General features: G+C 39.1%; 1 protein-coding gene across 7 annotated transcripts in view; it reads right to left on the bottom strand.

The window, feature by feature from the left end:
• Positions 1 to 25,421, bottom strand: part of ELMO1 (engulfment and cell motility 1) — a 583,742-nt gene that overhangs the window by 365,619 nt on the left and 192,702 nt on the right. For all 7 annotated transcript variants that reach the window (XM_081534200.1, XM_081534196.1, XM_081534197.1 and 4 more), the window contains exons 7-8: positions 17,547 to 17,582; positions 8,323 to 8,422 (exon numbers count right to left, since the gene is read on the bottom strand). In XM_081534200.1, coding sequence (XP_081390326.1) covers positions 8,323 to 8,422; positions 17,547 to 17,582 — 136 coding nt within the window. The remainder of the gene's footprint in view (positions 1 to 8,322; positions 8,423 to 17,546; positions 17,583 to 25,421) is intronic.

Genomic DNA, 25,421 nt, shown 5'->3' with positions numbered 1-25,421 from the left:
TCATGAAAGTTTAAATGTTACTTTCTATGTGTAATTTAAAAACTACAGATTGCAGTATAGCTATAGAAGGTTAAAAATCATCTTGTTAAATTTTAATTTCCCTTGTCTTCCTCAAAATCAATCATGACTTCCTTTGCCTTTAAATTTTTTCCAGCTCCATTTCTGTACTTTGGCCAACATGGGTGAACCAGCCTAAACCTGTCAAAGTACAGTTTCTTGAAAGTAGGTCTGTATCAGAGAGAAAAAGAAGGAAGAGGAGCTAACAATAATTATATCTATTACTTCCACATGCTTCCACTCATTTAAACGTGCTACCTAAAACTTTGGGAAGGTTATGCACACAATGCCATATTTAAAATGGATAACCAACAACAACCTACTGTACAGCACATGCAATTGCTCAATGTTATGTGACAGCCTGGATGGGAGGGGGGTGGTGTTTGGGGAAGAATGGATACATGTATATGTATGGCAGAGTCCCTTCACTATATACCTGAAACTATCACAACATTGTTAATTGGCTATACCCCAATACAAAATGTTTTCAGTGTTAAAAAATAAAAATTTAAAAATAAATAAATAAATAAAAGTGCTACCTACATAAAACATAGGAATATTTGGGTGACTTTTAAGAAGTTAAGGGGCATCACAGTGTATGAATCAATAATACAACTTTTTAAAATCACAGAAACACTTTGAATTACTTAGAATGAGACCTTAAAATTATCCTCTTATCAAAACTGAAAAGATATGTGGAGAACACGGAGCCCCTCTCCCATATTTTAAGTTATTCAGGCAGTGGTCCATAAATCTCTCAAGCTTTTAAGAGGCAAAAATTACTGCGTCTCTAAACTGAAATTGGCTGGATGTTTATCTAGGCACTGAAAATACTGCAGAGTGAACCAGGCCCTCCTGCAGAGCTAAGGTTTCAAGAGCATTTGTATAAAACTTTCCTTCCAAGAAAAGGCACTGATGTTATACTTGGCTAGGGGAAAACCAACTCATAACACAGAAAGTTCTAGGTTGTTTTTCTTTTATTTCATTTCTTTCTTCTCCATGCCTTCTGACCCTCTCTCTAAGTCACCAAGTTTTTAAAAAGCAGCAACATTAAAGATTGGCATCAAGGGATTCCAAGTTTCAAAGTGTTTATGAAATGATATTACTTATTACAGAAAAACTTTGTAAACTAGATTCTAGATCCACACATAACAAAATAGATAGCAGAGAAGGATATCAGGGCTGGCAGGGAAAAAATATTTCTCCAAAGTCGTATGAATTTGGCATTAATAGGAAGCCAAGTCTGGACCACAGAGATAAGCACCTTTTGTCAGCACATTTCCTAGCTGATTTTTGTCTAGATAAAGCTCCATTTAAAAGACAGTTGCCTGTACACAATTCCTGGGTTGTCAAAGTGCTGAATTTGATCCAGCTAATGAATAAAAAGATAACCTTACAAAAACTATCAATTATAAAGTCATTTTCTAATGACCACTTTTTAAAATTCACACAAGGAGTTGAGCTTGAAGTAGCGATGCAAAGAAAATAGAATGGCTAGGAATGAGGATGGAATACATTAAACATGTTGTCTTCTGAAAAATACTCAATGTTTAATTTAAACTGTCAAGACTGCTAGTCTTTGCTTCTTTGGATCTAATATGATTTTTTTTTGTTAATTTCAGTGAGTGAAACCCATTTTCATAAGCAGTTAGAAAATTAGATTATTGTCATTCTCTCTAACCACATCTCCCATTTAAAGAAAGATACCTTTGTAATTCCTTTCCATTCATAGCTGAAGTTTTACTTGAAATATATTTAAATACGGTGGCACTGTATTCTTTTTTTTCCTTCAAGTTTTAGAGTTAAAAAAAATACTTCCAGTATCGTACTGGCACAAAGATAGAAATATAGATCAATGGAACAAAATAGAAAGCCCAGAGATAAATCCACACACCTATGGACACCTTATCTTTGACAAAGGAGGCAAGAATATACAATGGAGAAAAGACAATCTCTTTAACAAGTGGTGCTGGGAAAACTGGTCAACTATTTGTAAAAGAGTGAAACTAGAACACTTTCTAACACCATACACAAAAATAAACTCAAAATGGATTAAAGATCTAAACATAAGACCAGAAACTATAAAACTCCTAGAGGAAAACATAGGCAAAACACTCTCCGACATAAACCACAACAGGATCCTCTATGACCCATCTCCCAGAATATTGGAAATAAAAGCAAAAATAAACAAATGGGACCTAATTAAACTTAAAAGCTTTTGCACAACAAAGGAAACTATAAGCAAGGTGAAAAGACAGCCCTCGGAATGGGAGAAAAGAACAGCAAATGAAGCAATGGACAAACAATTAATCTCAAAAATATACAAGCAACTCCCGCAGCTCAATTCCAGAAAAATAAACGACCCAATCAAAAAATGGGCCAAAGAACTAAACAGACACTTCTCCAAAGAAGACATACAGATGGCTAACAAACACATGAAAAGATGCTCAACATCACTCATTATCAGAGAAATGCAAATCAAAACCACAATGAGGTACCATTTCACAACCGTCAGAATGGCTGCTATCCAAGACTACAAACAATAAATGCTGGAGAGGGTGTGGAGAAAAGGGAACCCTCTTACACTGTTGGTGGGAATGTAAACTATTACAGCCACTATGGAGAACAGTGTGGAGATTCCTCAAAAAACTGGAAATGGAACTGACATATGACCCAGCAATCCCACTGCTGGGCATACACACTGAGGAAACCAGACTTGAAAGAGACACGTGTATCCCAATGTTCATCACAGTACTGTTTATAATAGCCAGGACATGGAAGCAGCCTAGATGTCCATCAGCAGATGAATGGATAAGGAAGCTGTGGTACATATACACAATGGAATATTACTCAGCCATTAAAAAGAATACATTCGAATCAGTTCTAATGAGGTGGATGAAACTGGAGCCTATTATACAGAGTGAAGTAAGCCAGAAAGAAAAACACCAATACAGTATACTAACACATATATATGGTATTTAGTCACTTGGTAAAGATAACCCTGTATGCGAGACATCAAAAGAGACACAGATAAATAGAACAGTATTATGGACTCTATGGGAGAGGGCGAGGGTGGGATGATATGGGAGAATGGCATCAGTTCAGTTCAGTCGCTCAGTCATGTCCGACTCTTTGCGACCCCATGAATTGCAGCACACCAGGCCTCTCTGTCCATCACCAACTCCCAGAGTCTATCCAAACCCATGTCTATCGAGTCAGTGATGCCATCCAACCATCTCATCCTCTGTCCTCCCCTTCTCCTCCTGCCCCCAATCCTACCCAGCATTAGGGTCTTTTCCAATGAGTCAACTCTTCCCATGAGGTGGCTAAAGTATTGGAGTTTCACCTTCAACATCAGTCCTTCCAATGAACACCCAGGATTGATCTCCTTTAGGATGGATTGATTGGATCTCCTTACAGTCCAAGGGACTCTCAAGAGTCTTCTCCAACACCACAGTTCAAAAGCATCAATTCTGCAGCGCTCAGCTTTCTTAACCATCCAACTCTCACATCCATACATGACCACTGGAAAAACCATAGCCTTGACTAGATGGACTTTTGTTGGCAAAGTAATGTCTCTGCTTTTAAATATGCTATCTAGGTTTGTCATAACCTTCCTTCCAAGGAGTAAGCGTCTTTTAATTTCATGGCTGCAATCACCATCAGCAGTGATTTTGGAGCCCAAAAAAATAAAGTCTGACACTGTTTCCACTGTTTCCCCATCTATTCACCATGAAGTGATGGGACCAGATGCCATGATCTTAGTTTTCTGAACGTTGAGCTTTAAGCCAACTTTTTCACCCTCCTCTTTCACTTTCATCAAGAGGCTCTTTAGTTCTTCTTCACTTTCTGCCATAAGGGTGATGTCATCTGCATATCTGAGGTTATTGATATTTCTCCCGGCAATCTTGATTCCAGCTTGTGTTTCTTCCAGCCCAGCGTTTCTCATGATGTACTCTGCATATAAGTTAAACAAGCAGGGTGACAATATACAGCCTTGACATACTCCTTTTCCTATTTGGAACCAGTCTGTTGTTCCATGTCTGGTTCTAACTGTTGCTTCCTGACCTGCATACAGGTTTCTCAAGAGACAGGTCAGATGGTCTGGTATCCCCATCTCTATGGAGAATGGCATGGAAGCATGTAAATTATCATATGTGAAACAAATCGCCAGTCCAGGTTCAATGCATGATACAGGGTGCTCGGGGCTGGTGCACCAGGATGACCTGGAGGGATGGGATGGGGAGGGAGGTGGAAGGGGGGTTCTGGAAGGGGAACACATGTACACCCATGGTGGATTAATGTCAATGTATGGCAAAACAAATACAATATTGCAAAGTTAAAAAATAGAAAATAAACTAATTAAAAAAAAAAAAGAAAAATACTTCCAAAGCAAATTTCATTATTCATTTTCACAGAAATGTATTAAGGTCTGACTCTATGCCACACCCCGAGGAGAGAGGCCAGAAGAAAACCATGGTTCCATCCTGGCATTCTTGGACTCATGGTCTTGGAGAGCCGATCAAAAGAACAAAAAATTCACAGGAAAGTGATAAGTGATGGAACAGGGGCATGTACAAGATTCAAGGAGAATGGAGAGCAGAAGAAATCAGTTAACTCTGCCCCAGTGAGGTCAGGGAGGGCTGAACAAGAGGCAATGCTGTTTCAACAAGTCTGTCCTTCTCTCCTTCAGAATCTCTTCTTTCCTACATATAAAGAGCAGGTGCATGCTGATGTGGGAGGGAGCCCTGAAATGGGGGACCAATGACAGCCCACTCTCCATAACCTCACTCTACCTCCCCAAGCCACTGTGTCCTCCCCTCCTGATCAGGAACACAACACTTACTGCTCTCTTCTGCAAAAGATTGCTACAGGAATCAAGAGATAATGTTGCTGAAAGCACAACCTAACTTCAAGGAATTCACGTTGAGGACAGCATTGTTTTTATAGCAAAAGAGGCTCTAATATCAGAAAAGCAAAGCAATTTGAAAGTAGAAAAGAAAAGCCCGCCATAAACTCAGAATGAATTTAAAAAGTTTAAGTATAAAAAATATCTGCAAAACCCAGTATCTTCAGATTTAAAGTTGCCTCCCTAGAACTTTTTTTTTAATTGGAAATATAGTTGAGTTACAGTGTTGTGTTAGTTTTAGTACAGCAAAGTCATTCAGTTTTATATGTATGTCTATTTACATGCATGTGTGGGTGCTCAATCTCTCAGTCAAGTCCAACTGCGATCCCATGAACTATAGACCTCCAAACTTCTCTGTCCATGGGTTTCTCCAGGCAAGAATATTGGAGTAGATTGTCATTTCCTTCTCCAGGGGCTCTTCCTGATACAGGGATTGAACTCTCATCTCCTGCAATGGCAGGAGAATTCTTTGCCACTGCCCTACCTGGGAGGTCCATGTATATATACATATACATACATATTTTTTCTTTTTCAGATACTTTTCCATTACAGGTTACTAGAATATACTGAATATAGTTCCTTGCACTATATAGTAAATTCCTGTTGTTTACCTATTTTATATATAGTAGTGTGTATCTGTTAATCTCATACTCTTACTTTATCCCTTTCCTCTTTCCCCTTTGGTAACCATAAATTTGTTTTTCATCCCTATAAGACTGTTTCTGTTTTGTAAATACATTCATTTTTATTACTATTTAGATTCTACATATAAGTAATATCATATAATATTTGTCTTTTTCTGTCTGACTTATTTCATTTAGTATAATAATGTCTAGGTTCACCCATGTTGCTGCAAATGGCAATATTTCACTCTTTTATAGCTAAATAATACTCCATTTCTCTAGAACTTTTATCTTGGAAAGAAAAAATACAGTAATTTTTTCTCTGCATTTAAAACCTAATGCTTATATTTATTACCTGCCACCACCAAAGGAAGTACTTCTTAACACATCCGGATTACCTTGGCTTTCTCTTCTACACTCATTTCTCTCTCTCTCTCTCTTTCTTGTTTTCTAAGCAATTCATGCCACTGACAAATACAGGCAAAAAGAGGCTTCATCCTTCTTTGTGTGTTTTCTTAGGTAGTTCTTACTACTCATTTTTTCTTGGCTTTATGCCCTTATTTAAAAGCAGAGACATTACTTTGCCAACAAAGGTCCATCTAGTCAAGGCTATGGTTTTTCCAGTGGTCATGTATGGATGTGAGAGTTGGATGGTGAAGAAAGCTGAGCGTCGCAGAATTGATGCTTTTGAACTGTGGTGTTGGAGAAGACTCTTGAGAGTCCCTTGGACTGCAAGGAGATCCAACCAGTCCATCCTAAGGGAGATCAGTCCTGGGTGTTCATTGGAAGAACTGATGTTGAGGCTGAAACTCCAATACTTTGGCTACCTCATGGGAAGAGTTGACTCATTGGAAAAGACCCTAATGCTAGGAAGGATTGGGGGCAGAAGGAGAAGGGGACAACAGAGGATGAGATGGTTGGATGGCATCACCAACTCGATGGCCATGGGTTTGGGTAAACTCCGGGAGTTGGTGATGGACAGGGAGGCCTGGTGTGCTGCAATTCATGGAGTCGCAAAGAGTCGGACATGACTGAGCGACTGAACTGAACTGAACTGAACTGAAGAAAAAAGGATTCAGAGGTACAGCAAGAAGACCTTGGGTTCCCAATCAGTTCTTGCCTGAAATAAATAGACAACATTGTTCAGGTATTCAATCTGTGAGGCTTCCATTCCAAACATCCTCATTCGACAGACTAAAGGGCTCTTCTATGCTCTTCAGTTCAAGGCAGTAACTCCCTCCAGGCTCTGATTAACTTCAAAAGGAAAAGATGTAACTTCAGAGTGGGGAGACCCAGTGGTATCTGCTGGGTCTCAACCACATAATCAAAGTCACCATTAATAAGAGATACAAACATCACATATCCCAATGCAATCCTCTAAAAAGGGCACAATGTTACTTCTCTGACATTCTTGCCAAAAATGCACAACCTTTATTTAAGGGAAATATCAAACAAACCCAAACTGAGGGACATTCTACAAAATAACTGACCAGTATTCTTCAAAACTGTCAGTCATGAAAGACAAGGAAAAACTGAGGAACGATCATATTGGAAGACACTAAGGAGACATGGTCACTAAATGCAGTCTTGAGTCCTTAACCAGAGAAAAGTGGGTAAAATCATTTACTGGTGACAGTATTATAGCACTGTTACTCTCCTAGTTTTGATAATACTATTATTATGCAAAATGTTATTAAGGAAGTTGGTTGAAGGTCATTTGGAACACTCTGTACTTTTTTTTTTGCAAATTTTCTGTAACTTTACCATGATTTCAAAATAAAAGCTCTTAAAAACTCAAGTGACTCAACCTGGATTTTGTTTTTATTTTCTAGCTTTCACACACACTCTCTGAAATTCTTTATTTTAGACCATTCTTCCCAGGAATCTAGACCTATAAGATAAATATATGAATTCCAAATATCTCTTCATTCCCAGTAACAGCAGAGAGAAAGATGCCAACACATTTATAAACCATTTCACAAAGAGAGGAAAAATAAGTTAACAAATTAATAATGATGATTCTTGACTTAATACTACCCTTAACAGTTAAAAAGTCAAGGCTATTCATTTTTGGTTAGAAGACTGGAAAGAGAATTGTAAATTTGCAGATGTGTTTTTATTACTATTCAACTGCTAGGAATGGTGGCGGGCTGTTCTGCTCTCTCTCTTCACACCAGGTCCACCTTTGCCTATCCCTTTGTTAGCTTCCTCCTAAGGACAGTAGGAACCAACTGAACTAGCTGATCCCAGAGACACTTACTACAAACAAGATTACGAGTGAGCAGGCTTACTCTGCCTAAGAGGCATGGACCCAAGCACCCTTTTTTCTCTTACATTCCTGCTTCAGACCCAGTCATGTAGCAATCAATATATTCTACCTCTTTCCCTTTTCCTGAACACCTAGTTGAGGAGAGAAGGTTCAGGAAAGATACTAGGAACTCTAGTTAGGTCTTAAAAACAATGGAGTCCAGAAGAGGGGTTTTAACATGTCACCTTGACTTCCCTCAACTAGAGGTTCTCTCGTACAACCCTGATGATCCCACTGGGGAGAAAATGTCATTTTTATATAGAATTTAGGCCCTCAGGCCACCATATATATAATACTGTCAAAAATCACACTCACCCTTTAACACAAAGAACTAAAGGAAACAACTTTGCAATAAGCTCAAAGCATAGAAAAATATCTGTTAAAAAAAGAAGTGGTTTGAGCTTGGGAAGCACAATCTGAATTACCTTCTTAATGAATGCCACCGAAAACGTATCCCAGGACACTATTCCGTGGTCCATCAGCTCCACAAAGGCCGTCAGGGTGAAGGACAGCATGTCTCCAAAGCTGGAAAACACAAGGAGGCATGAGGGTGATGGCCCCAAGAGTTCAGCACAAGGAAAGACGGAAGTGAGAAAGCTTTAGAAAGATGAATACAAGCAGAAGTGTAAAAGATCACTGGGATAAGCAGCTGGGCCACGGACAGCGTCCTTACACACGTGGGTCAGTAGGAAGGAGGCAAGTAACTTCACAGTGAGGAGCCAGGGCCTCTGGGGGACAGAACAGGATTCACAGTCTCACTCAGGTGAGTTGTGTTGCCCCTGAGCAGGTCCCTAAGATTCTCTAAGCCATTGTCTTCTCCACTGAAAAACTGGATAGTGAAATCTGTTTCATCACAGGGCTGCTGGTAGAGCACTGAATAAAGTGCAGCATATAAGCACTCAGAAAATGATAGCCAAAAAAGCTCCTCAGCAAACAAATATTAGGAAGAGGGCAACACGCTTCTCTTATTATCTCTGGGTATCCAACAGGGAAGGTTATAAATAATTCTATTAAAAGTATCAGCACTTTGCAAAAGATTCATGTGGCCCATATATACCTAGGGGTGTGTGTGTGTGTGTGTGTGTGTGTGTTTGGTGAGTGCATTTACACATATACACACACTCATAGATACAAACATATATGTAAATAAGCATATTAATTTCTATGTTACACTGTCCAGCATTTTAACTTTAGTTAACAGGCTTTATAGAATACCTTTCTAGAATATTATAGATAATAACGATTTGCTGGCCATTGACTTGTTGTAATTCAGAAGCTGTAGAAGTGTCTCATGAATGAGTTCGAAATTTAAACAGATCAGGCAAACTCAGGTAAAAGAATTGCCTTCTATAATAGCTCCACCCACACTCCTTACCAGACAACAACCTGGTTTCTAGTGCTTTCAAAACAACTTTGAGAATCTTTTACAGAAACTCACCTCTACTGTAAATTATCACCATAATAGTATTAACTTAAAACTCTCAAGATAAGTTTTGTCTCTTCAGGTACATTAAATTATGCCCATCAGAATCTCCATACTGTATACAACCACACTAATTCATATGCTTGATTTTTTTAAAAATAAATTTGGTAGTTCATATTTTTAACCTGTAGACTCTTATATATCATGATTGCTACTTTACAGAGTGTCATCAAGTAAACTTAGATGGAGTCTTCCCACTCATTTTCAATTAACAGAATAGAAAACTGGTTCCTATTTCTTTTGAAATAGCTTTGCAGTTCCCCTTCTTCCCAGTGTTCTCAGCCTGGCCTCCATAGAGGACCTTGGAAATCTTGCATCATCTCAGAAGCAGTGATGCTGAAAATAAATCTACAAAAGAGGAAGTGACTCTCAGGGAAGGACTGTGATCCAAAGAGGGGATGAGATGCGCTAGATGGAAATGGTTAAGTGGGTGGTTTCTGGACTCAGACAGCAGAGGTTTCCCCTTCAGCTGTAAGTGGACAAGTCACTGACACATTCTGTGCCCCAAGTTTCCTCATTTTTAAAAAAGAGGATGACAGTGATGCTGCTAGTGATGGTGATGCTTTACTCAGAGGATTCCTGGGGAAATGAAAGGAGCTAGCACACTTACAGCCCTCTGAACAGTGCATAACACACAGAAGGCAGCATGTGAGTATTAGTTATTATCATTATGCAAAGAGGTATTTTTAAAAGGTACACGAAGCTCATGATTTTCAAATGTCTGTCTTCATTGTGTCAAGAATTCTCTGTCCTTGGAGACAGAAAAAAAAAAATGCAACGAAAGCCAAATCTGTTAAGTCAGATAAAAAAAGCAGCATATATTTTTAAAAGACTTTTCTGAGTCACAGACAAGCAATCCCATCTTACAGGTTCCCCCTAGATGGCATCAGAGAATCATGCCCCAAAAAGAAATTCCAAACCAGAAAACTCAAGCTTACTTTAAGAAAACAAAAAAAGTAGATAGGTGGAAAAAGCACTAAAAAGACGAGTAGGAAAGGTATAGAAAAATTCCAGAAGGACTCTTCCTACAATGAGTCATAAGAAAATCGAAACAATAGCTTGCAAAAAAAAAAAAAAAAGGAAATTTCTTCAGGAAAATAAGAGAGCCAGGAAATAAAATCAATTAGTAAGATTTATTAAGATTATTAGACATTAGTATCACTGTGAAAACATTATTATATAATTATGCATAGAATTTTTAGTGAACAATATTATGTAATTTATTACTTTGTTGTATTATTAGTGGTAAACAATATTAACTAACTTCCTTTGTGGCTCAGACAGTAAAGTATCTGCCTGCAGTTCAATGCCTGGGTCAGGAAGAGCCCCTGGAGAAGGGCATGACAACTCACTCCAGTATTCTTGCCCCAAGAATCCCTATGGAGAGAGGAGCCTGGCGGGCTACAGTCCATGGGGTCACAAAGAGTCTGACATGACTGAGCAGCTAACACACACACACAAACAATATTAACATTTTTTTTACTCAAAAAAAAGGAAAGAAACAATCACTAAGTGATAACGAACCTGAATTCGGAAATGGGAAATGCGCTCCAGTATCCTTGCCTGGAAAATTCCATGGACAGTGGAGCCTGGTGGGCTACAGTTCATGGGTTTGCAGAGTCAGACACGACTGAGCACACACATACATACACAACTGATAATGAATGGTATGCATTTCTTTACACCTGGCATGTTAAAAGACCTCAATTGGTAAAAGATGTACATGACATTGGAGGATGGCATTCATAGCTTCCATGCAGTGTAAAAACATTGCCTTGGTGTTGTCACTAAGAGAAAAGCAATGGAAACAGAAAAAGGAGTAACACATGGCTGGAAACAAACTCTTCTTTACATTCCCTGTATCTTGGACTAAAGATAGTATCAGTCTTCATTAACTGCTTTAGAAGCAAAAGATAAATTGTACTTATGCTCTCTAATTATCTGAAGGCAACATAACTCTGTTTCTCGCTCAATGGACTCATAATCCAAATGGCCTCGTGACATCTTGGGATACTCCCTCTTCCTCAATGCCCCAGAACTCTACCTACAGACTCCTCAGACAGGCTGCCAGGACCTGGGGCAAAAGATGCAGAAAAAGAGAAACAGTATCATTTGGTTTCCAGATCTCCAAGCTGCTTTGGGGAACTAGTGTTTCAATCTCCATGGTTGGAATTGGAGCACTATTTCTGAGACTGCAGCTAGGGCTTTCTTTCTGTGCTTGGCAATCACCAGTTAGTGTCAATGACTGACAAGGGAGAGAAGTTTTTTTACATTACACACCAAGGTGTCCAGAGGAAGGATCACTCTCTTGGTCCAAAAAAGTTTTATATAAATGTTATATCATGTGTGCTCAGTCACTCAGTAGTGTCCTACTCTTTGTGACCTTGCCAGGCTCCTCCGTCCGTAGGATTATCCAGGCAAGAATGTTGGAGTGGGTTGCCATTTCCTTAATTTATACTTATATAATTATTATCTAATAACACTTTCTATACTTGTGAAAGTGAAAATGTTAGTCACTCAATCGTGTCTGACTCTTTGCGACCCCATGGACTACAGCCTGCTAGGCTTCTCTGTCCACGAAATTCTCCAGGCAGGAATATTGGAGTGGGATGCTGTTCCCTTCTCCAGAGGATCTTCCTGACCCAGGGATCGAACCCATGTCTCTTGCATCTCCTGCACTGGCAGGAGGATTCTTTACCATCTGAGCCACATATATAATTATAAAGGGGCTTTCCCAGTGGCTCAGCTGTAGAAAATCCACTTATAATGCAGGAGATGCAGGAGATGTAGATTCGACCCCTGAGTCAGGATGATCTACTGGAGGAGGAATTGGCAATCCACTCCAGGATTCTTGCCTTGAAAATTCCACGGACAGAGGAGCCTGGCGGGTTAATGTCCATAGGGTTGCAAAGAGTTGGACACGACCAAACGACCGAGCACACACACATGTAATTATAAACTCTATGGATTAATGTTATTAGATATACATATGCTATATAATCATATGTATGTATGTGTACCTTATATAATATATAAAATATGTTATCACATATATTTATATGTACACATTATATAGGATACAATATATTGTATATATAACATATATCTTATATACTGTGTATATATAATATATATAATAACATATTTTATCTATTATATGATATATATACATATCTTTGATTATATAGAATATGTATATAATATATTGTATTATATATACTATATATATGACATATATAATTCATTATAATTGGTTGCTGGATGGAATACTACCTTTTCATGGGAGACATTTTTCAAAATTCAACTTTAAATCCTCAGTTGCAAGCAAAGGACGGCAGTGCTAAAATGTTATCACCTTCCAAATCAAGGGACTCACTCACCTCATCTCAACTGAGGCAGCTACAAAAGCTCTTATTGAACCCCGACACAGATGTTTATTTCCATTGCTAGAGGAGTGATTCAGGTTCCAAAGAGGAAAGGCAAGAGCCAAGATCCTGTCTCTGAAATCAGTGCTGGGTACAAAAGATCAAGGCTAAAAGGATTACAGATATAAAGCAACCACATGGCACATGCAGGGAGCATTTTTATTTGTTTGGTTTATTTGTTTTTTTATAAAGTGCTAAGCTAAAGATTTTGCAGTACTGGCTGCCACAGATTAAGCTGACTACAAACTTTACATGCTGGTCGAGAGCCATGTCACAGCCAACACACCATGTGTGCTGGAATGATTCAAATAAATGTTTCTCATCAATTCAGTAGAGACCATCTTCTTTCCAAGGAAATTCAGCCAATCTCAAAGCATTTAAATTTTATGCTGTTAGTTCTATCAAATAGTGCTTCCAAATGTTTTCATTGGATGCCATGCCCAAGAGAGAAGCAGAGAAATGATGAAAATAAAGACCACTTTTAAAGTTATTAATAAATCATACTGAATATATCCCTAATTGCCAAAGTTAATGATATAACTTTGTTCTACCCTGCCTGTTGAGTTTTTCCAAGTATTTTATTTTTGTGATAAAACTGATAGACACAGAAATGTATGGATTTCCAAATTGCCCCATTGGACATCTCCTTTAGAATCATAGCATGATACATACATTGTTTCAGCTCCTTTGTTGAAAATTTAACTGTGGATCAATGCTAGACTCTTTATTCCATTCTATGGATCTGTCTATCCTTTTATATCAGTATCACAGTATGTTCATTACTGACTTTGTAGGAAGTCTTTAAGTCCGTTAATGAAATCTTCCAACTTTATTGATTTTTATGGGTTTTTCAAGACTGTTTTGGCTCTTCTAGGTCTAATGCATTTCCTTTAAGTTTTTAGGATTGGCTTATACATTTCTTTTTAAAAAACTGTATTTCACTAAACCTAATTTGGGGAGAATTGCTATCCTAACAATACTGTGTCTTCCAATCCATAAAATTCTGTATTCTATACTTATTTAGGTCTTCATTAATTTCTTCCAGCAATATTTTTATTTTTCAGACAATAGGTATTGATGTCTTCTGTTAAAATCAATTCCTAAAAATTTCATCATTTCTGATACCTGTAAATGGAAATTATAAGATTTCATGTTTCAGTTGTTTGCTATTAAAGTATAAAAAATATATCCCTTTTACACACTAATGTTATATTTTGAAACTTTGATAAATTCAGTTATGAGATCAAGCCATTTCTTTGTAGATGCCTTAGGATTTTCTATGAATAGAGTTGGTTTTACTTCTTTTTTTTCAATATGAGTATCTTTAAACATTTATTTATTTTTGGTTGTGCTCGGTCTTCATTGCTGCACAGCTTTCTCTAGTTGCGGCAGGTGGGGGCTACTCTCTAGCTGTGGTGTGCACGCTTCTCGTTGCAGTGGCTTCTCTTGTTGCAGAGTGCAGGCTCTGGGGCACACAGCTCTCAGTAGTTTAAGCTCCTGGGCTCTAGAGCACAGGCTCGATAGTTGTGGCACGCAGGATTAGTTGCTCCTTGGCATGTGGGATCTTCCCAGATCAGGGGTGGAACCCGTGTGTCCTGCATTGACAGGCAGATTCATCATTACCACTAAGCCACCAGGGAAGCCCCTACTTCTTCCTTTCTGATCATTGTCTTTTACTTCTATGTTGACTTATTGCTAAGGCTAACAACTATAGTACAATGTTGACTAGAAGTGCAAAAAGTGAATATATTTGCCTTATTCCCAATCTTTAGTGGGAGGAGTGGGGATTCATCTTCCAACATTAAGTATAATGCTTTTTTTCTTTTTTTGTAGATAGTCTTTATCAGGTTGAGGAGGTTCCCTCTATTCCCAGATTGCTGAGAATACTTATGAATGAGTGCTGGATGCTATGAAATGCTTTTTCTGTATCTGTTATCCATTTTCTGTATCTATAAAGGTGATTTTTCTTTTTAAGCTTTCTCCTTTATTTTTCTAAATCATGGTGACTGATTTTCAGATGTTAAACTTCTTCTGAGATAAATCTTTGTTGCCACAAATCTTCTTTATACCTTGCTTGATTATATTTGTTTATATGTTTCTGGGGAGTTTTGCACCTCTGTTCATTAGGTGGCCTATAATTTTTATTTCCTAAATTAGCTTTGTCAGGTTTTGTTATCAGAGTGATACTGGCCTCATAGGCCTCATAAAATGATTGGGAACTTTTCCCCACCATCTCTCTTTTCTGAACCCATATGTGTAGATTCAGTATTTCTTCTGCATGTGCATAATAAAACTCACCAGTGTAACCAGTTTTCATTGTGTAACCCTTCTAACAGTCTGTATTTATACTGAGCTTCCTATTGGGTTGGCTGGGGCTGTCAGATCTACATCTGCTTCCTCTTTTCTTCTTCCTTTCACAGGCATCAGCTCTACCTCACTATCTGAAAGGTATTAATATCCAACCTCACTTTGTGGCACAAAGTACCACCCATCCTCCACTAAACCTCTTACTCTCCTTACTCCATCTCAGCATTAGCTGCTCAGGGGACTAAACTGACACATCAAAACTGACCCACGAGGAAACAAAAAATCTGAATACCCTTTGGGGTTCACATACACACATGTACATTCACACTTCAGTGATCAGTGATATATTTGGGCAGAATTCATATATATTTATGGGGGTTTCATATCCTCTGAGCCTCCTTTCTCTCATGGATTTTCCTTAATTATCTAGTTGCTCTGCCAGCCCCAAATTATGTTGCATGGACAGAGGAGGCATGTACCACCAGTAACATTTAGATTGAGGGCTTTTATCACTCCATGATACCTGGATGGGGCTTCCCAGGTGGTGTTAGTGGTAAAGAAAAGTGAAAGTGAAGTTGCTTAGTCGTGTCGGACTCTTTGCGACCCCATGGACTGTAGCCTACCAGGCTCCTCCGTCCATGGGATTTTCCAGGCAAGAGTACTGGAGTGGGGTGCCATTGCCTTCTCCGGAGGATCTTCCCAACCCAGGGATGGAACCCAGGTCTCCCGCATTGTAAGCAAGACGCTTTACCGTTTGAGCCAAAAGGGAAGTCAACTACCTGTCAACTCAGGAGACATAAGACATGCGGGTTCAATCTCTGGTTTGGGAAGATGCACTGGAGGAGGGCATGGGAACCCACTCCAGTATTCTTGCCTGGAGAATCACCACAGACAGAGGAGCCTAGCAGGCTACAGTCCATAGCAGGCACAGAATTGGACACGACTGAAGTAACTTAGCATACATGCAGTGTGCACGCTGCCTGGATGAGCAGGGGTCCTCAGGCAAGAAGCTGTAAACACACAAATCTCATCTAGAGCCAATTTGTTCTCTCAAAGACTGACTTATTTCTTTCTGCCTGTTTCAGCTGCTATCTAGTTCCTTAAATACTTGGTTTTAGATGTTTTTGTTTGCAATATTTTGTCTAGAGTTCATAATTGTTATCTATGGTCCTTAGTCTGATTAAGCTACTTTGCCATTACCAGAACCAGGGTCCTGAGCATTGATTTTGTCCATCATAAATAAAAATCATGATTCACACTTGCAGTGCCCCTATATACCAAAAGATTAAAACTGCTGACAGATAAATTTTAAGAAGTTATTTTGGCTGGAGTCCAAAATTTTACATTAACAAATTGTATTAGGTTATTAGAGAAGAAATAACCAGTTTGAATCCCAATACTACCTCACTTTAACTTCTCCATCAAGGAAATAATGTTAATTTTACTCATTGTGTGTTGTGGATAAAACTGTGAATTAGAAGTAACAAGTGTAAACATTTAAACATTGAGACAGTACCCAGGACAGAGTAAAATCTCAACAAAAGATGGATTCTATTGTCATTACCATTAAGTGTTTCTACTGTATTAAAATACATATCAAAATTAGATTTAAGAAGCTTTATCCTAAAAATTCAATGTTTCTATCTTATTAGAATTTAATAACTGAAGTGTTCTTGCAATTAATACTTTTTCTAGTGGGAGGGGTAGGGGAACATGAATGCTTGGAGACCTCTCTTACACTGTTCAGGATTTTCTCTGGAGGCTTAAAAATAAGGTGCACATTTTCAGATGCTGTTCATCTTCCTTCTCAAGCTGAAACTGTATGCTTAACAACTGGGCAAAATGGAAATTCGTTCAGCCTATTACAGAGAGTTTATAAGATCCTATTTGGACTCCTCTTGTTTAGTGAATAATAAAGGCACTGAGGAGGGAATGCTCTAAGAAAGAAGTTTTGAGATCTCCAGACACAATTATCATGCAATTCACAAATATATAGGTGACTGAACATTTTCTCAGACTGAAAGTAAATAATTTTCCTTCATCTTCAATATTTTTACATGGATCTTTTTCTTATCAAGTCATTAGAGAAAATCAAAGATTTTTGACTTTGAACATAACACAGGCCACAAAAAAGAAAGGTTTTGTTTAAAGTAATACATAAAATTATGCCTAGCCTTGCTCCAAGAGAAGGGTAGCAATCCTGATGTGATAATTCTGTGGTTACAAACATAAAACACTCTCTACCACAAAGCAAAAAGAAAAGGGAAATAATTTTTTTAAGAACCTGTTTATAAGAACATCAAAAAGAGAGAAAAAAAAAATCACTCAAAATAGCTAGACACACAGTTACACAATCAGTCAGAGGACAGAGTTTAATTATTCAGAGAAGAAGGAAGTGTTACATCATTTATATCAACAGATCAGAAATTCTTACCAAGGCTTCATGATCTTCTGCAATTTCTGGTATCGTCTGTAAAATTCAAAAACAACCATGTAAGGAGCATGCATGACAGCAATGAATTTTACTCAAATTACGTATCATGAAGAAAGCCCAGAATGAGCTATATGACAGGTTTAACAGCCATTAAGGGCACTTAATTCATTTCAAAACATTTCTCCAAGTAATAAATTGGTGTTTATTAATGACACAAAACAATCAAAAATAGGGATTAAACTACTGTAACCAACCTAATGCATTTACTTTTGAGTAAAGGCAACAAAGGGGGCTTCCCAGGTGGCTCAGTGGAAAAGAATCCACCTGCAATGCAGGAGCCACTGGAGACGGGGGTTTGATCCCAGGGTCAGGAAGATCCCTTGAAGGAGGAAATAGCAACCCACTCCAGTATCTTGCCTGAAAATTCTCATTGGCAGAGGAGGCTGGCGGGCTATAGCCTATGGGGTCGCAAAGAGTCAGACACAACTTAGTGACTGAGCATGCACACAAAGGCAAGAAAAACACTCCCTTTGGCTCAGAATGAGTATATATTCAACCAAGGGGGAAATCACTAGAAATAAGGGGGAGCATACTTTCAATGAAAAAGTAGAGCCCCAAAGCCTTAATCCAGTTGTTCTTAAGTATATGCTCAACAGGAGAGAAATAGTTGATTATCTTTCTTTGGTAAAATGCCCACTAATTCTACTTCCTCTTTTCTTAGAGAAAAAAAAAATGCTTGTTCTGAAGGAAGACATTATGAGACAGTGCAGTAGTCTTGGATGACAGCTGGAACTCAAGTATAGTAGCCTGCAAAAAAATTACACAATCGACAAAACTTTTCTGCAAAAAAGGACACTTATGCTTCTTAAAAAACTAAAGATTAGGTCAAAAAAATTAGGTAATAAGTGATTCTATCCTTATCAAACCACTTCCCATTCCTCAAGCCTGCCAAATCTCTCTGGCATTAAGTACGTTCTTCCCTCAGTTGGGGGAATACCCTTCCCCTCCTTGTCAGACTAGCTAAACCCTACCCCACATTCATTCCAGGCTCCTCTGCGAAGCCTCCCTGACCTCTGATTTCCCTTCCTTGACTGGACTGAGTGTGGCACCCATGTTTGCAGTGCTGAGAATACACCAGGTGTTTGACTTAGGACATCTCACAGTCCTTCCAGCACCGTGAAGGCAAAGGCTGGCTCTGTAACTCAACTACTAACTATACCATCAGGCACCTGCAAAGTAGGTATTCAATTCAGAAGTTAAGTTTCACATTTCAACCACATAAATGTAAATGCAACCACTTCAGAAACCCAAATGACCACAAGGTGATCAGATCTAGTATTTGATAAAACTGCAGAGTTAAAAATGTATGTAATCTTCCTCTTCCTCCCCTCTTCCTCTTCTTTTACTTAGGAGGAATCAGTATACAAAGGAATTTTTGCAACCAAAACCAGGTAGTCAGAACATCAAGATTACTGTTAAATAAAGACAAAGCAACTTCTTAAGCTAGTGAATTTAGTGCTTTTCTAAGTACTAGAAGATATAAGAGTGTGGGCTCATTGAAATCATTCCTTTGATATGCACCTTAACTATCTAGTCAAGGAAATGGCAACCCATTCCAGTATTCTTGCTTGGAAAATCCCATGGACAGAGGAGCCTGGTGGGCTACATAGTCCATGAGGTTGCAAAGAGTTGGACATGACTGGTGACTTTCACTTCACTTAGCTATCTAGGGCCAGTATCCTGCTTTTTTCCATCAGGAATCCCAAAGGGTGGGAGTGCAGCTGCAGTGGTTTATGGTTTGATGGCTCTAATGTCCTTTTTTAGCTGAGATGGCTGGAGGACATTTTTCATCCAGATCTATATTAGCTTCCTTTTCTTCTCCTTCAAATTGCCATGGGCAGAGTAAAAGAAGTAGGTGGCCATGGAGAAGCAGGCCTGAGAAGAGTTTTGGCCCTTTCGCAAGAGCCAAACACTACCCTCCACTAAAAGGAACCGGAGCTCCTTGGAGAAATAACTCTGGCCGGGATTGAGGCAAGAAAAGACCAAGAAAAGCCCAGAACATTTCATTGAGCCAAAAAGTACAGAAATGCTCAAAGAATGATGGGAAACAAGGTAGGACACAGAAGGCTGCTTGAAGAAGTTTCCAAAGCCATATTGGGGACACACTGAGCATCAGGATAAATAATAATGGGGATGAGTTATTGCCCAGGGAATAAAACAAGAACAAATGGGCCTACATTGCTCTAAAGGTAGTGTGCTGGTACTGTTGAAGAACTAAATCTCTAGGGAAAAATATGTAAATCTGATTTGTATTTCCACGGTGTAACTACTCAAGATTCTCTCTTAATTATTTACAAAAGGGGTAAAAAGCATTACTGGGAGATACTTGGAAGGCACTATCTTAACAAGTGGTCAAAGTGAACATCAATAGTAAGACAGAGATATCATGTGCCATTAATAGGATGCAAAGAAACAAACACAAGCATTTGTGATATTCTAGCCAAAGACATACGTTTTCTAAAACAAGAAAACATTGGGTAAACCTATAGAAAAAGAGAATTTCTGTTTCAAAGGGAAATTAGTGTCCACAGCTTACTCTTCTGGGTTCTCAAATTCCAGCCCTGTTGTCTTTAAGTTGGAGTTAACTGATGGATATGTATATTCTGTTCTGTCTAGTGGTGATTTAACTGACTTCTTTCCTGCAGGTGAAAAACCAGTTTTGTCTCCATTTGCAATTCATTTCAACCTTCCTCTGTTTCATGCAAATTTGTATCCTTTGACTCTTCCTTGGAACAGGTGAAAACATCTGCCCAGTTCCCTCATATAAAATGGATAACATACATTCTTGTAACACATGTTCAATTTTATATCTGTAAGAAAGCCATGCTTTTATCTTTCCCTGATAATTACCTTTTAATTAACTACTTTTTAATAAACCTCAATTGGAGAATATTCTAAAGATGGCTGACCTGTGATCTTGAAAGTGTCAAAGCCATGAGAGAAAAGGAAAGATTAAGGAAAAGCTCCAGACTACAAGAGATTATACTAGGGAACCAGTGATTGAAACTTACATGAGTTGTCTGGCAACAAGAGGCCCCAAAAAGGAAGAAGGTACTGCCACCAAAAACTAACCAGGAGAATTCAGGAGCGGCCCAAAGGAGGGTGGAGAAGCCAGTCCATATGTCCTACCAACCTCCCAAAATCCTTGCTGGAGTCCATCTTGGTTGAGAGATTGCACGCACCACCAGGAAGGATGCTAAGTCAGACCAAATATGGGCACAAGCAAGATGATTGCCCAGAGACAACCCAGAAACTATGCATAACCGTAAAACCTGAGATTGTGATCCACAAGGCAGAGCAGTTGTTCTGGGTTCCTGTACCACCTTGCTGCTCTCTGTCCAGGTACCCCTTCCCAATAAAGTTATTTTTTCTTTTACTTTGTCAGTACTGTGTCTCCTAGAACAATTCATTTCTGAGTGTTAGACAAGAAACTACTGTCCAGATCTGGAAAAGGTCCCCCTTCCTGCAACAACTAGAAGAAGGCAGGACAACTAGGTGCAAGGGGCTCTCTGGGCTTAGATCTCTGTAAAGGACACAATCAGGGCAACTGGTGAAACTTGATCTTGCAACTTTTCCATTAAGCTTGGAACTGTTAAACTAATTGAACAAGCCCCTCTTTAGACAAGGTGTCTCTAATACTCTGGCTGCCTATATAATCAATCCAAAACCGGAAACCTACAAATGCCTCCAGGTTAGGAAATGGAAACCTAAGGACAAGCAACCAGACTTTACCAACAACCTAACAAGGCCCTTGCTTTGCTTCCACTTCTTCTCTGGAAGAGACTCTCCCCTCCCCCACAGCTCCTGTGGATAGAGTGTTTCTAACCACTTCGAGTTTGGCACTGACCAATTCTAACTGATTTCTGTCCAAATATACTCTAAAAATGTTTTGCTATGGGTCAGTTAATCTTTTAACAGAACTGCTTCAAAATTAATGCTTGTTGGAGGGGGGTGTGTGTGTGTGTGTAGTGTATAAAGCAATCACTGCAATTTTTCAAAATAACTTTCTGGCCTCAGGCCTGTGCATCCTTAGGTATATATAAGTGTGTGTGTGTGTGTGTGTTCTAACCCCTGTAGCAGACTCTTGACTTTAGAAAGTTCTTAACCAGAATGCAGAGAGAGAAATTGTGTTTCACACTTCTCTACTTCCTCACTTTGGCTTCTGAGAAACAATCAGAAGAGGAATCTTTTGTTGTGACGTCTGTTTTCTTAACTGAAGTTCTCTCTCCCTCTCCCTTTCTCTCTCTTTCTGCTCCTTCTCCCTCTCTCTCTCTTTCTCTGTCTCCATATACACCCATTTTAAAAGAAACACAATCAGGAGAACGAATGATTCTCCAAAGATCAATGCTTCACAGTGATCAGAAGCCCCTCACCTTAGCCCAAGCTATGGGATCCTTCCCCCAGCAGAAGACAACCTCTCCTTTAAACAGGCTGTATGACCCCTTCTTATTTCTATTATGAGAGTGATGGACAAAGACACAAAGCAAAAAGGGATGGCTGGTGAGGCGGAGTTCCAGCATAAGGAATTTTCTGCCACACAACCCCCAACAAAGCCCAAGAAGGTCGGCCCCTTTGGTGTTTGTGATGCAAATTCCTGGCAGGGCCCCAGAAAGGCTGCTCCTGTTTGAAACTCCCTGAGCTCTGTGTCCTGCAGCTCCAAGAAGGCAGACTGAGGAAGCTGGAAGACTCAGCCAGCTTCTCAGCTGGGGCCCACGGACCACACAGAGCTGCTTCTTTCTGGTTCGGCCTGGGGAGCCGCAGGCTCCTCCTCGTGGCCTCTGTCCGAGGTGAAGTACAGGACACGCATGATGTGACCTGCGCTTGGCGGCTGGCAGAGATTCCCTGATCAATCTGGCCTGGCCTGGACCTTCCACGACAACCGCAGTTTATAAGAAACACTGAATTCTCAGAAGCAAGAGCCTGAGTTAGAGCCAGTAATCCATGTCCGTGAAGCTTAGCAAAGTCACTTTCAAAAAAGAAATTAATCTTTTGTGTGAAGACAAAAAAGGTCACACATAGGCCCAAACTGTCATACACACGACTGTGTGCTCTCCCTCCCCACCCAACAACACACACATTCTGTGTCTAACCCAGTGTCAGGAATATCTGGCACTCAAAGAATACATACGTTGCTAAATGAATAAAACCTAGAAACCCATTCTCAAGTGTGGATGCCAGGCAACATCAGAGCCAAGACATCCTTCCAGCATGCTTAATTTAGATCATAACTGAATTTCCACACCTGACACACAATCACAACTCTGACTCCAGCCAGCAGAAAGTGATCTGAATCATCGAAGTTTAGTATGAAACTGTTTGTGTATTAACAATGACAATTTATATAAACAACACACATAGCTATACACACCCCCGAACATCCTCATCTGTGTCATCTATATGACAGAATGGGGAGGAGACCGACAATTTATACAACAAATGTGGTTTGTTTTTAAGACAATTATTTAAGGGCTTGGCTGTGCTGTGTGCTTAGTCGCTCAGTCATATCCGACTCTTTGTGACCCCCTGGACTGTTGCTCGCCAGGCTCCTCTGTCCATGGGATTCTCCAGGGAAGAATACTGGAGTGGGTTGCAATGCTCTCCTCCAGGGGATCTTCCCGACCCAGGGATCGAACCCAGATTTCCTACATTGCAGGTGAATTCTTTACCATCTGAGCCATCAGGGAAGTCCACTTAAGGGAAAGAGTTCCATAGTTATCTTAGAGATACATAAGGGCTTTACATATCTCTAAAATAACTATGGGACTCTTTCCACTGTTGCTAGTATAGCCAAATTTTGGAGAAATGACATCAACTAAGCAAATAAAAAGTACTTGTAAATCCCCCAGATTAGTGAAAACTCCTCAAATACCTCGCTGCTATTTTTCTTAGGAAAGCCAGAATCCCTAAGGAAACACCAGCCCAGTATTGCCCAGGGTGTTAGGAATGGACATACTCCTACAAGAAGGGTAAAGTACAAATTAGGACATGTCAGCAAGCTATGGGGCTGTTCTTATTTTAAAACAGCTTGAATATGTGCGTATCAACTGAATTAGTAATCTTATTTCAATAAAGTAATTATTCACAAAGATTCTGCTGAAAGAAAAACTGATGAGAGAATGTTCACAATCATAATAAAACCTGAAAACAGTAAATATCCAATAGGGGAATGGTTAATTCCACTCTGCATATCCTTCAAATTATCCTATTACACTACTTACCAACTGTACTTCAACAGAGCTTTAAAAGTGAACTAATAGGCAGACAACAACCTAGAGGGGAGGGATGAGGGGATGGGAAGAACACTCTAGAGAGAGGGGATATATGTGTATACATATAGCTGATTCACTTTGTTGTACTGCAGAAACTAACATAATGTTGTAAAGCAATTATACTCCAATAAAAAATAGGCAGATAGCAAAAATTACGAAGAGAATAATATTTAATGACATGGCACTATTAAGTACAAAAAGCAGATTATAGATACCATTAATATTATAATTCTACTTTTGTAAAACCTGTGTATGTGTGTGTAAGCCTGTGTATGTGTGTGTGTATCTATAAGAATGTACAAAAACAATATACACCCAGATGTTAAAAATATTTGCCTCTGGTAAGGCAGAAGACAAATGATTCTTATTTGTTTCTTTCTGCTTACTTACATTTATTTTTAAATAATAAATAAATGAGTTTTTGGTAAATAAATGATTTTTAACTTTTTTCACTCTTAACTTTTCTGCCCAGGGTGGTGCTACTGCTTACTCATATTCCAAGGGCGTAATTTTCCTGTCATGTTGCCAAGTGGGAAACTAGAAGGATCCTGCCCTTTCATTCTTGGAAATGTTCCCCTGTTCTTCTGATTATTGAACGGCAAAAGGGCACAGAGTAAACCATCCAATTGTGTGTGTGCACTGCAGCATAGACAAAGAACATGGCGTTTAATTAAAACCCCAAGAAAAGCAGTGTTATTCACTACAATGGATTTAAAGTTGCAGGTACAATTCTTTTTTCTTTCAAATAAAACAAAATATATCATTTCTGAGAGTCTTTTAATATCTATCCTTAAAAAAAACCCAGAAAACAAAAATAATTGCTCATTCCTTAATAGATATCATTTCTTGACTCAGGCTGGGGAAACAAGTTTCCCCCAAAATGTATATGCTTCCACATCTATCTTTCAAGCTGAAACTAGGAATGGAATTTCAAAATTATACAAGAATGGAAAAATGAAATTCAAGTTTTAGACACTGTGTTCTGCCAAAGTGCCACTGCCTCTTGCTCCTTTGTTGTTCATTTTTTCCCTGTAGTCTCTCCTGGTACCAGCTGGAAAGAGATGTTAAAAAGCTCAGCCTTGGGTAATGGCAAGCAGGCAAGCAATCTTTGAATCTCATTATAGCTCAAAGTAAGAAGAAAAATTCCAGCTACATTTCTTCAGTGTTTCCTAAAAATTTCCACAGGTCCTGTTCAGGAAACCGCTGCCTTTCCCACCTGGAAGTCTGCCCAGGAGTCATAAGTAAATGCCTTCCAAATTGCAGGATCTATTTAATTTGTGCAGTTTCTATTCCAAAGGTTTCCTGTTAATTAATTAAAGCCTTGTTTAAGTTTAATTGAGAAGCTGAGTTTCCCTAAAAGAAAAAGGTCCTTCTCGTTTCCTTTCCATCTGAGCAAAAGATCTGAAAATAACTGGTCATCAAATGAGCAGCTTCCTACCATGAGTGGCAGGACCTTGTAGAAGGAAGGCAGGAAGGTTGTACAGCTCCGGTGCCCTCTTTACTCCATCCCTATGAGTAGTGTGACTTTGAACTTATATGCAAAATG

The sequence above is a fragment of the Giraffa tippelskirchi genome, chromosome 10 (assembly GCF_054371585.1).
Source record: "Giraffa tippelskirchi isolate mGirTip1 chromosome 10, T2T-mGirTip1v1.2.pri, whole genome shotgun sequence".
Classification (NCBI taxonomy): domain Eukaryota; kingdom Metazoa; phylum Chordata; class Mammalia; order Artiodactyla; family Giraffidae; genus Giraffa; species Giraffa tippelskirchi.
This window is presented reverse-complemented; position numbering and strand designations above follow the sequence as displayed.